This window comes from Hibiscus syriacus, unplaced genomic scaffold (assembly GCF_006381635.1).
Source record: "Hibiscus syriacus cultivar Baekdansim isolate YM2019G1 unplaced genomic scaffold, ASM638163v2 tig00110159_pilon, whole genome shotgun sequence".
In the NCBI taxonomy this organism is placed as follows: Eukaryota; Viridiplantae; Streptophyta; class Magnoliopsida; order Malvales; family Malvaceae; genus Hibiscus; species Hibiscus syriacus.
In genome coordinates, this window is record NW_024062607.1 from 860,865 (window position 1) to 874,252 (window position 13,388).

A 13,388-nucleotide genomic window follows, 5' to 3' on the forward strand; every position below is an offset into this window, starting at 1 on the left:
AAAAACTTAAGGATCAGGACTCTTGTTTAACATGATCATACAATCATGCCATACTGAAAATTAAACCGATCATTTTTCCATCCATGTATACACGTATCGGCCTCAACGGCAGAATGTTATTCTCTCACTCTGAAAGAAGTGAACACTGGTTATTGCTCCTAGTTAAATTCTCAATACAATTTCCCTGTTTGCAAATGGTATAGTAAACCCTAAACCTACAACCCATTTGGATATTAAATGAAACAAACCAAAAAAAGGGGGGAACACAACAGACAAACAAAAGCTATCTTGTTTGATTGAGTTGGAAAGGTCCTCCACAGTTTATTTCCTTTTGCAACAGATAACTTGATGATAATCTCTTAATGCTTATCCTCTTCTACAAGAATGGACTAGTTTGTTTTAACTCTAATGAGAACGCATTTTCCTCTACCTCTTCCACTACACTTGCAGCAAGCAATCCAGATGTATTCTTTGCTAATTGATGTGTTTCAATATATTTCTTTTTTGTACTTTCACGGCCTTGAAATCAACCCTCTTCACCTTCCCCACATGTGATTCGACTTTCTTTGTTCTCCATGCTGGCACACAAGACCTTCCATACAGGAAGCAACATCTTCATCGGAGGGCGTAGTTCCTTCACACAACCAAGTTTCATGCCTCAATTAAACCAGAAACTACTACGTTAGCTATATGACAACACACACACCCTGCACAATTCTCGTATTACTTGATATCCTCACAATAAGTGATTTTTCTATCCTGTTTAGATATAGCAGCAGCATATATTCCCCCCCCCCCCACCCCCACCCCCAACACACAAACCCATATTTTCCAAAGGAGTAACAAAGAATGAAATTCTGTTGTTTTACCTTGAACACCAACACCTGCTCTTCCTTCCCACGCACAAGTAAAGAGAGGCTCCAGTAACAAGTTACTGGGGTAACGCATTCTAATAATACATGTTTCAAAATCTCTCCGGCAGGAATAAATCTGCGGATGATTCTTCCACTAGAGCAAAGTAAACAAACAAAAGAAGATGAAATAATAACATTGGTTATGGTGCTATTACAACTACTATTTTGCAAAATTTCGTGAACAAAAAAATCTCAAGGATTTATTTATGAATATTGATTAAACATAAGAAAGAAGAATGAGCTAGCCTATTGAGGGAAAGCTAGAAATGCCTGAGAACCACTTGCAACTCCAGGAGAGTGCAATGTGAAATGCTAAAATTGGATGGAAGAACAACAAAGCCCTAATACCGAGTAACACTCTAGATCTTATGAAACAGTGACAACAGACATTTCCCTTCTTACCTACAATCTTATTTTATGATTAAAAGAGGAAGTTTGAAAATCAAGTCAGGAAAATCATATGATTCATGGTATACAGTAGAACATGTAGCTACATGGGTATTTAACATTCATTATCAGAGAATTATAAGTTTTAGTATGTTACCTTGAATAGTGGGTTTCAAGCTGAACTCCAAAGGCTGGCATTATGATGACAGACTCTGAAAGCTTAAAAATAAAAAAAACTTGAGAGAAAAGATTAAAAAAACTTGCTGAATTGAAGAAAATAGCACATCGGATAACGAAGGCAACCAGCTGAAAAGACTCTCACCTTTGTGAACGGGGTTCCAAACCAATAATAATAAGACTGAGCAGCATTCTCCACAAAATAAGAGTTGCTGAAATTTCCTGTTATATAAATTCACTCAATGTATGAGATGCCAAAACCAGATAAGGGGAGTTAATTTCCAGGATATTGGTCATGAAGTAGAAAACCCATTTTAACAATACAAAATGAAAAAAAAATAATAAAAAAGGTTAAAGTTCCCATAATTTATGATTGACAATTCCTTACATCCCCAATAACTCATATTCAAAGACTCGTAGTACAAAAGAAAAGGAACAGTGAATTGATTCCAAACATATGAACATGTTACTAAAATAGGACGATTATTAAGAATAAATTCAGTCCAGACTCTAGAGTGCATACCTTGAAAGAGAGGAAAATGCAGGCAAATGGTAGAAGAAGAACAGCTACAAATACAGCCTTTCGAAGACTCTTTTTAACGATGTGAATATCAACTGACCCAGGAGGCCATTCACCTTTGTGTATGTAAGCCATTGAGATCCTCCCCATCCGGGTTTATTTATTTATTTATTTTTGTAAATGAAGATGTCCAAACCTTGAAAAAACGAGCTAGAGACAAACTTAAACGGTTACCAATTAAATAAATTCTTCAGACTGTAAATAGGTCCAATACTACGTCGACTCTGAGCTCCCGGCGGCGATGGCTGGAGGGGTGGTAGTGGCGGGAACCTTAGAGCGGTGGTTGAAGAAAACAATAAAGGGTAAACTACTCCAATGATCACTAAGTAAGTGTTCGTTTTTACCATTGATGTTTAAAAAGGTATAAATCGATTATTAACATTATCATTTGTTATAAAATGATCACTCGACATTAACAACTCTTAATAGGTTTGATGGAAAACACAGTTGAACCGTTATCTGCTAAGTTGGATCGTTGATCGACACTGCTGGACCATTTTGACCGAATCTTCTTATTCTTCAACTTCTTCCCCATCTTCTTCTTCTTTTCTTCTTCTTTACTTTTCTTCTTTATTCTTTCTCTTCCCCATCAAATATATAAACAAAAACAACAAATTATTATGTTAAAAATGTTATATATTAGTTTTTTTACAACAAAATGAAACCCTCAAAATGAATGAACCCAAGCACATTCAACTTGGATTTTCAAAGAAAAACTTGAGAATTAGAATCCTTTTTGTTTCTTTCTTAACAGTTTTTCTTTGAAAATCCAAGCCGAATATGCTTGGGTTCATTCATTTGGGGATTTCATTTTGTTGTAAAAAAATTAATAGATAACATTTCTTGCAGAATAATTTGTTGTTTTTGTTTATATATTTGATGGGGAAGAGAAAGAATGAAGAAGAAAAAGAAGAAGAAGGGGAACAGGTTGAAGAAGAAGAAGAAGAGCTGGTCAAAATGGTCCAACTGTGTCGGTCAACGATCCAACTCAGTAGTTTTTCTTTGAAAATCCAAGCTGAATGTGCTTGGGTTCAGTCATTTGGGGGTTTCATCTTGTTGTAAAAAAACTAATATATAACATTTTTAGCAGAATTATTTGTTGTTTTTGTTTATATATTTGATGAGGAAGAGAAAGAATGAAGAAGAAAAGTGAAGAAGATGGAGAACGGGTTGAAGAAGAAGAAAATTAGGTCAGAATGGTCCAGTTGTGTTCTTCAATGATCCAATTTAGCAGATAACGGTCTAGCTGTATTTTTCGTCACACCTATTAATGGTTGTTAACATCGAGTGACCATTTTGTAACAAACGATAACGTAGTGATTGATTTGTGAATTTTTAAACATCAGCGGTAAAAATGAACACTTACCCTAACATTAGTGACCATTGGCATAGTTTACCCAAAAATAAAAAGAAAGGATCTCCTTTGTTTCCTTTTTCTTTTAAAAAATGGTAAACTACACGTTTGGTAACTAAACTTTACTCTTTAAAATATTTTATTCATCGTACTCTTAATTTTTTTTTTCAATTTTCTCACTAAACAGTTTATAGATTGAATTTTTTATTACTTCATTGTTAAAAAATTAACGACATTATGAAATGATTGTATTTTAATCAAAATGATTTCATTTTAGTCTAAAATTTAATTTTTTTAGGAATTCAAAACAACTTCATTTTGATGTAAGTTGTCATGTCTTAAAGTCATTTAATTATTTAACGACGGAATGAAAAAAAAATTAATCTATAAAATTCAATGAATAAATTAAAAAAATAAAAGTACAATGAATGAAATAGAAGAGTAAATTCAATTACCAAATGTGTAATTTACCTTTAAAAAATTTACTGTATTAATTATCTATATACCTGTAAACACGAAGTAAAATCCCCATCCTCAAAATCTTTATTTCCTATATACTATAAAAGATTAGATTTAATGAAATTTTCGTTAAATTAAATCCATCGACGAAAAAGTATAAATTTAATAGATTTGTTAATTTTCAATTAATTTAATTTAATAAAAATAAAAATTAAAGAGTTAAAAATGAATAAATAAAATTTTGACTTTTTTTTTTGAAAATTTTAGTGTATGTTTGGTTCTAGAAAATATTGGCTATTTTCATTTTCTTAAAAATTAGAAAACCTTGAAGAAAACATGTTTGGTTGTAAATTAGAAAATGATTTCTTAAAAATGAAAAAAAGTAAGTGTAAATATAAAAAAGATATTTTTAGTATTTTCATTAAAATTGTTTTAGAAATTAAAAAAATAAGGAAATATGATATCTAGATTTTTAACTTACCTTTACACAGGTTTAACTTATTTTAACAATATTTTTTTAACTTAATGGTATTTGAAACTCTCAAACTTTTGTATAAAAAGATCAATATGATCCCATAACTTTTTACACTCAATGTAGTCCTTAAATAAAATTTTGATTAAAAATTTAATTTTTAGCATTTTTATATTTAATGTATTTAATATCTTAGAATTTTTTATATTTTATATTTTAATTGAAAGATTTTTTTATTTTTAAAAAAAATAAATAAGTCCTCAAACTTTCTAAAATAATCAATTAAGTCTACCTACCACATCATTGTCCATTGTATATTGTTACAATAATATCACGAATTGTTACATCAATATTGTATATTGTCATGCAAGTTTGTGAACTGTCATATAAGTGTCGTGGCAGTCAACGTTTGATTTTACTGTTCAAAGGATTAGATAAAATTTTTTCTAACCTTAACGATCATATTTGGTGCAAAAAACGTTTCGGGACTACATTAATTAACATATTTTTTATGTTAATGAAACTTTTATATGCTCTTACTTATAATAATACTTTTGTGTATTTTTTAAATTTAATCGATGTCCAATATGCATTCATATTATATTCTCATTATGAACTAAAATAAATTTTGGGCTATAGAATTTCTTATCAACTTTATTATTTTATATTTACATAACTCACATGTTAAATTTATATAATGATTTTTTAATAATTATAGTTTAATTTAATTATTTAATAATTATTTGTATATTTCTATTTTAAAAAATTAGATGCGAAATACAATTTTACTATTTTAGTTTTGGATTTAAGTTTTCATTTATATTAACCAAACATGTTTTCTAAATTTCAAAAAATTGAAAATAAAAACTAATTTCTGTGACCTTAAAGATTTTGATTCTAGAAAATATATGCTATTTTCATTTTCATTGTTTTAGAAAATAGAAAACATTAGAGAAAATATTTTTCACTATAAGATTAAAAAATGATTTTTGGAAAAAAAATAAGTAAAAATATGAAAACATAAAAAAGATGTTTTCAATATTTTATTCAATTTATTTAAAAAAAAAATAAAATAGGAAAACACGAAAGTTAGATTTTTAACTTAACTTACATGAGTTTAAATCTTTCTAACAACAACTTTTTGATTTAATGGTATCTAAAACCCTCATTTTTTGTAAAAATAATAAATGTAATTCATAAACTTTTTTACATTCAATATAGTCCTTAAATTATTTTTAATAATTTAATTTTATTATTTTTTTATATTTAATGTATTAAATATCTTAATAATTATTTATATTTTATTTTTAAATTTACATAATATCTTATTTAAAAAATAAGTTCTCAAGCTTTCTAAAAAATCAATTAGGCCCTCAAACTTAGTAAAGAATCAATTAAACTCATCTACCACAACATTGTCCGTCATGTACTGTCACAACAATATCACATCAACATTGTAGATTATCATGTAAGGTTTGTGAAATGTCATGTAAGCGTCCTAAAGGTTTGATTCTGTTAATCAAATGATTAAATAGATTTTTTTTTCTTTGTTTAAGGTTCATATTGAGTGCAAAAACAATTCAAGGGATAACTAGATTTTTTCCTCAAAAAATTGAGGATCTTAAAAACCACTAAATATATATTTTTATTTTAATGTGACTTTTTTGTGCTCTTTTTTACAATAATATTTTTATATTTCTTTATTTAATTGATGTCTCGTATGCATTAACATTATATTCTTATTATAAACTAAAATAATTTTTGTGCTATGAAATTTCTTATAAACTTTATTGTTTTATATTTGTATAACTCACATATTAAATTTATGTAATGAATTTTTAATAATTGTATTTTAATTTAATTATTTAATCACTATTTATTATTTATATTTTAAAATTAGATACCAAATATAATTTTCACCATTTTTATTTTGAATTCAAGATATCATTTATATTAACCAACCATGTTTTCTAATTTTCAAAAACCTAAAAAAAGAGTAGAAAATATTTTCTAAAACCAAACAAATCTTTATATTTTGTATGCTTGTACTCATTAGTCTAATCGATTAGGATATATGTACAATGATAATGTTGGTGTGCTTGATTGTTTTCTTATTTTTATTTTGGAGGGTACTAAAATAAAATTAAAATTAAATTTTTAGGTATGATTTTGAAAATTTTGAAAGTTTAGATACTAAAACGGACCAAAATGATAGTTTAAATACTAAATGTATAATTTACCATTTTTTTAATTTTTTTTGATTAAGTTAAAGCGATTATAAAGTAGGTTACTTTCTTCATTTTGGACCGTTGCAACTATCATATCCGACGGTTGATAAAAATTTTATAAACCTATAGGAAGTGACCATGCAAGTTTAACAAGAGTGTGTGTTACCCTGTTTCTTTCTCTCATCACACGTATAATCGTGAATTCTTAGCCAGGAATATGTCGATATGTTGTAGCATGGTGGCAGTCCAATTTTCAATTTTATGGAATATGTTTTCGTTTTATAAAAAAATATTTTTAAAATTTTATTAAAACAGTTATACTTCATAATTTCATAAAGGATTAGTTTAAGGTTGTTTCAAGTTGGATTAGGTTTAGGAGTTTTATGTTGGAGTCTAAATTTATATTAGCCTTTGTTTTAAACTGGCTGAAATTATTTTTATCAAAATTGTTTCAAATATCAGAGGAGATTTCAAGATTAAACAGATTGGCCAAACCTTGAAGGCAAAATGAAGTTATATTGTTCACAGTTTTAACTTTCTAACCAATATCCGAGGAAGCATCAATTTGCTCTTAACAACAATCAAGCATTTCTCATAATTTCATCGACAACCAAACACGTTACTGGAGTTGCTGGTTGTCTGATTTGTATCTCGTTGAGTTTTGTTATACTATTTTCTTCCAATATAGGTTTAAGGATGTTTTTAATGATACACGTAACTTAGGTTTTGAGTTTTTTAACTCTTAATAAAAATATATTTTCCTAACAAAAAAAAACCAAACACATTACTGGAGTTGTTCAATATTAACAAGGCATCAGAAAGGCACAAAATCCAAAGCCAAAACCACCGTTTCATCTCATGTTCAGTGTATGTAATAGCTTTACTATGTCAAATCTCACTCACCCTGCCATGCATGCTGGTCATAAATGTGGTAACTCCCGCCCAAGTAATTCAGCTGAGAGCTTATTTCTGGGTTCTGAAAGCACACGTCTTGTTCAGCCTGAGATGCCAGAAGATTCTCCGGCTTTGTCTTTGGCGACTCGACTTCGGTTTCAACCTCCGATTCGGCGGCATTATTGTTGGAGGAAGCAGCCACCACTTGCTTCCTTTTAGACCTAGCTCGTCTGTTTTGAAACCAGTTATACACATTGGTTTCAGAAATTTGGCCGTGTTGGCTTAGTTCTGAAGTTATCTCTTTGATCTTTTGCTTGCTTGGAGTTCCGGTTCCCTCATGGAATATGCGTTCAAGAATCTGAAGTTGCACGGCTGTTGGAGTCCACCGCTGCCTGGCACTGATTTTGTGCCCGCCTGTTGTCATTAAAGGGTCACAATACAGATTTCCCAGCCTCCCACCTGCCCCACAGAAGAGTTCATCAGTACCCTACATTGAGTTGAGTGTTACATAATGACTATGTCCACATTGGAAAAGGTTCAGGCTAGTGAAATAAATTATTATGATGGGGTATTTGCATTAATGGCTTCCACCTATACTGTTGTACAAATCATTCTTCTGATTTTGTTACTTTTTTCCTCAGAAGGCTGGCACCTAAAGTTAGGTGAATTTCTTACAAACAAAGAAAAGGTGGGGTTTATTAGATATTAGGATAAACTACACGTTTACGTTTAGTATTTTAACTATTACCTTTTTGCTTTTATTTTAGTCACCGTTAAAAAATTAACGGTGATATTGATGTGTCAATGTAAGAAAATTTCAAGCCATCATTGAAAGAAATAAAAAAAATACCACACTAGCAATTTTTTTAATTTTTCAATAGGGGTGGTAAAAATAAAACGAAAATGTAACGTTCGGTACGATTTAGAAAAAAATAGTTAGGTGATCAAAATGGAATAAAAGTGATAGATGAAATACTAAACGTGTAGTTTAACCTAGATATTATCTATTGTACTTGATAATGTTGATAATGTGAAAATAGATAAGCCTCAAATCTCAATGATCAATTGGTCCTGTGTTTAACATATTCTGCACCAACAAGAGAGCAGACAAGTGAACCGCCCTAACGAAATCAGAGCAGTGTTAACTTGTATGCAGGACAAAGATAAAAGCTAGAACCTCAACCCTTGAAAAACTGGAACAATCATCGACAAAAAGATGAGGTAAACAGAGGGGAATTCACAAGTTTCATGTAGATCCAAGGTAGATAACAAAAAGGAAAGGGGCATAAGAAAAACCTGTAAGGTCTTGGTGGGCAGTGAGGTTCTTGTGCATCTCGACAAGCTGCTCGCAGATGGAGGCATAAACAGCAATCTGTTTGCGGAGAGTCTCGAGCTGCTCATCGGTCATCACTTTGACATACATTACTCCATTTTCTTCCTTCTGGTTTTGGGGTTGACTCTCTTGCTGCTGCTGCTGCTGCTGATCCCATTCCATTATCATCATCTTAATTTTAACTCATCTCCAGCAACTCGGTTCACTCAAATCTGTCTTAAATTCTTTCTTTGTCTCCTGCGGAAGAATTGGGGGAGAGTGAGAGAGAGACTTTGAAAAGTGGAAGTATTAGTAGTAGGAAATGGACAAGCCGACAGATAAAGTGTAAACAAACAAGCTACAGCCCACACTAGTAGAATTATTTAATGTTGTGGTGGCTAATGCTATTCGCTAATGCAGCCTGGTGCGTAGTGCGCCTTGTATGCGTATGGTAGCAGCAACATGCGCCTCGTGGGTTGGGTTCATGGTATTTATTAAAATACTAGCACTCTGTTTGTTTTGTAGTATTATCTGTATACCAGAATCTGATAAATAATGACGGAACTGAAGAACGGAAAGAAATTTATAAAATCATAGGACTGACGGCTTGCTGATGCAGCTAGCTGTTGGTATTATAGGTAATAAACATGCAGAGAAACTAAAAGGACAACTGATTGTTAACTGCTATATGCCTATATAACATTCTGTCTATCTGTCGGAACCAAAATACGAGGCTTCTTACCATGCGCCATTGTTATCTGTCGGTATTAGTAAGATCAATAGCCTATTTAAAAATATTTTTCGATATAAATATATATACTAGATTTCACGTACCCATCTTAGGCACAAGCTGCACCCACCATAGGAGTGGCATGTGCATCCTCCATTAATTCAGGCGATGGATGAGACTGAAAGATGAGTAGTATTTTAGTTCCATTCCAGTTGTCTGTCCCTGAAGATATTCATTTTTTTCATTTAAATGTTATTTATATAATTATTATTATTATTATTATAATTATTATTATTTAATATTACAAAACCCAAATGGAGGCCTAATTATAAATGGGGGCTCAAATCCAGAAGCCCGTAATAAACCCTAACAGATTAGGGTTTCCCTCTTCCCCAGCCGCCTCAGCTTGCTACCGTTGTGGCAAGATCCAACGGTCCAGATGGTTCCAGCAGGAAACCCTAGGGTTATGATACCCTAGGGCCACGACGCCGGCCGCCTCTCTGACCCCTCCATCAACTGCTGCCACGCTTCAACAGAAACATCCAGAGGAAGCAAGGAACGCCATCCATGTTCCAACCATGGGGTGAGTCACCACCTACGGTTTGGTGACTCACCGAACTCCACCCTTCGGACCGGTCCGAGACGAGCACCGATGATGGCTATAAAGCCATCACCCAACCTGCAAAGAAGGGACCACGACAACAGAATGGAAAAAAAACCCAACAGAAAAAAAGAAAAAAGAAACAATAAGGAAAGAAAAGAGCGATCAAACCAGCAACTCCAAACGTCAAAATAAGCAAAGAGAAGACGGAGAAATACTTACCGAGGAAGCTGCAGCATCACTGGAACCTTCACTCGTCGTCGGAAACCTTCGAAAAACGAATGTATTTTCGTAGATTTGCTCCAATAGGGAATGTTTTAAGGGAAACGGTCATCGGAACCATCAATAGGATGGTCCGATCTACGTTTAGGTGTAAAAAAAAAATTTCCGGCCACCGGATGCGGTGGCCGGCGGTGTGGATTACGGCGGCAGACGGCTGCCGGCCGACGACCGGCTTCCCTCAGCTAGAGAGAGGCGAGAGAATTCTTCTCTCTCAGTTAGAGAGAGAAGAGAAAGGAAATAAATGAAGATGCTGGCCCTTCGGGCCAGCCGGTTGAAGGGATATATACCCCTTCCCAAACGACGCCGTTTAAGGGAGGGGTATATCCGTAATTTCCTTTTGGTTAAACCCTTTCCACAACCATCTTAATTTTGTAACATTCCATTTTAGTCACTAAATCAATTTATAATCCTTTTAATTCGGTTCTTTAATTTTAATTTTATTTATTTTAGTCCTTTGTATTAAAATAATATATTTAGGGTAAATAACAGATTTAATCCCTTAATTTTAATAATTAATATTTTAATCCCGAGTTTATATTTTTAATTTATTTTAATTTGATATTCGAATTTTAGATAAGTTTTATTTTAGTCACTAAATTAATAAAATAAGAAAATAGCATGTTTAATCCCTATAATTTTGATTAATTATGAATTAGGTTTTTAATTTTAATTTTACTATAATTTAGTCACTAATTTTAAATGTTTTCATTTATTTTACTGCTTTTAAATATATCGTTCTAATTGTATTTTTATTGTTTTAATTTTACTTGTTTATATATTTAAATATTTTTATTATTATTATGTAGTCATAAATATATATAATAAATAATAATTTATATTTTTTCAATAAATTATTTTAATATTTATTTTTCAATATCGAAGAAAAGGGCAGTCTTAATACAATTGGATGTCCTATTCTGGTATTTTAAAATTAAATATTATAAAAAATTATTATTTAATTTTATGTAAATTAATATTTATTAATATCAAAGAAAAGAGCTGTCTTAAGGCACCTAGAAGTCCTTTTCCGATATTTTTAAATAAATAAATATTTTTTATATAATTTTGAAATAATAGGATTATAAATTAAATATATTTTGAATTTTTAAAATTTTAATAATAGAGACAATTTATAATTAAAAAAGTACCAATTTTGGGCGTTGTAGGGGTGCTAATCCTTCCCTAAACGTAACCGACCACGAATCCCTTTTTATTATTAAAAAGAACGAATTTTTGGTTATAAACGCAGATCAGTTCATTTTTTATTTGATGTTTTCTTAAAACTCTTTTAAAAAATAATTTTTAGGTATTCGACCTACCTGACCCATAAGGCCGATGGCGACTCCCAAATTATTTTCAAAACCATTTATTCACATCAATTTTCCCGCCAAATAAATATTTCGTGCCTGGACGAAAACCGGTTACGACAGCTTGGCGACTCCGCTGGGGATTGGTCAAACTTTTAAAATCAATTATAAATTGTCTCTATTAATTATAAATTAAAAAATTCATATATTTGATTTATAATTCTTTCTTTTCAAAATTTTTTTTATATATACTTATTATTTTCATAGTATTTATATATTTTCTTATTAATATTTCATTTTATTTGCAAATATTTTATTTCATTATTTTTTCTGTCAGAGGTTTGAACATTTCTCCTCACACACAACACTTGCATTGCATAACATAAAGCTCTATAATTGAGTTTGTCCCTTTTAAGTGGGAGTGAAAGCGACGTCTTCGTGAGAATTTATTCTCCGTGTCAGACCTAGCAAGTAACTTTCAGGGTTCATATGCTCTATGTCTTCGTGAGAATTTATTCTCCGTGTCAGGCATAGAGAAATGTATCCCCTCGAATTGAACTCGATTCACTTTAGTCTGTGATGGACTAGGATTGAGGGTTATCAACCCAAGGGGGCAATAACAAGGACAATTCGGGTACCTTTATTCTTAGATCTGAAACCTTGCATATAATAAACCCTAAAAACTCTTCCGATCTGAAGTCATGCCGAAATTTTGTCCAAAATAGGTGTACACACAGGAGAAATGAATTCTAACTTTCCTGTTAATTTTTTTTTTTACTGATTAAATTACATGTAAATTTAAATTATTTAAATTATGAAAAAGCATGTTTAAATAAAGATATTTAGGTAGATATTATTGTTAAATTCTTTATTATGTAAACTAATTCATTTCTTTTTGTGTGTTCTTTATTTTTTTATTTTGCATAGCATCATACAGGATAAAAGGAATTGATCCTCGTGTTAATTGTCTCATTGGAAAGCCTTCATCCATGGATAAAAAGTGTTCAAATCAAATAATTCTAAACTCAGAAGTAAGACAGTGGGTTGAGGACTTACAAAGACAAGAAGGAGACAGTCTGCAGGATGATTATGTATCTGACTTGGCCAGTTATGCTCCAGTTTCGCTAAAAAGAAATGATATGCAAGATTTGCGAAGCATTTGGGAAAGTTGGGATTCAAACAAAAAATTGCAGTTTTATCAGACTTATGGAGACATCCCATATTTACTCTATGTCGAAGTTGATGATGAATTACTCAGAGCCCTAATTCAATTCTGGAATCCAGGGTACAATTGCTTTACTCTCAATAAGGAGGACTTGGTCCCTACTATTGAAGAGTACACAACTTTGCTACATATAGAAGGGGCTTTGGAGAATCGAATCTATTCAAAGTCAATTAAAACTCAACCCTTTCGAGTTAAATTAGCAAAGATTGCCGGGGGTACGAGAAGAATGGGTGGCATCCCGTACAAAACAAAAAGGCGAAAGCGAAGGCATTGCTTGGACCAACATTAAAGAACTTATTCAGAGTCATCCAGACACTAAAGTATGATTCGATCTATTTGCTCTGGGTATGTATGGTATGGTCATCTTCCCAAAAGTATTGGGATATGTTGAAGCTACAGTGGTAGATTTGTTTGAACAGCTACCGAAAAAGATTAATCCTGCTTCTGCAATTCTAGCAGAGACCTT

At 31.5% G+C, this 13,388-nt stretch overlaps 1 protein-coding gene across 1 annotated transcript; it reads right to left on the reverse strand.

Annotated features, from left to right (window-relative positions):
- Positions 1 to 7,353: 7,353 nt before the first annotated feature.
- Positions 7,354 to 9,103, reverse strand: LOC120216186 (WUSCHEL-related homeobox 13-like). Its single transcript, XM_039213678.1, has 2 exons — positions 8,762 to 9,103; positions 7,354 to 7,924 (listed from the first exon to the last, which is right to left on the reverse strand). The coding sequence occupies exons 1-2, from the start codon at positions 8,967 to 8,969 to the stop codon at positions 7,467 to 7,469; spliced, it is 666 nt and encodes a 221-aa protein (XP_039069609.1). The 5' UTR covers positions 8,970 to 9,103; the 3' UTR covers positions 7,354 to 7,466.
- Positions 9,104 to 13,388: the final 4,285 nt, after the last annotated feature.

Coding starts and splice junctions, on each gene's coding strand:
- LOC120216186 (XM_039213678.1), bottom strand. CDS start 8,969: ATGATGATAATGGAATGGGATCAGCAGCAGCAGCAGCAGCAAGAGAGT. Junction 7,925..8,761: donor TGCCCACCAAGACCTTACAG/GTTTTTCTTATG, acceptor TCTGTGGGGCAG/GTGGGAGGCTGGGAAATCTG.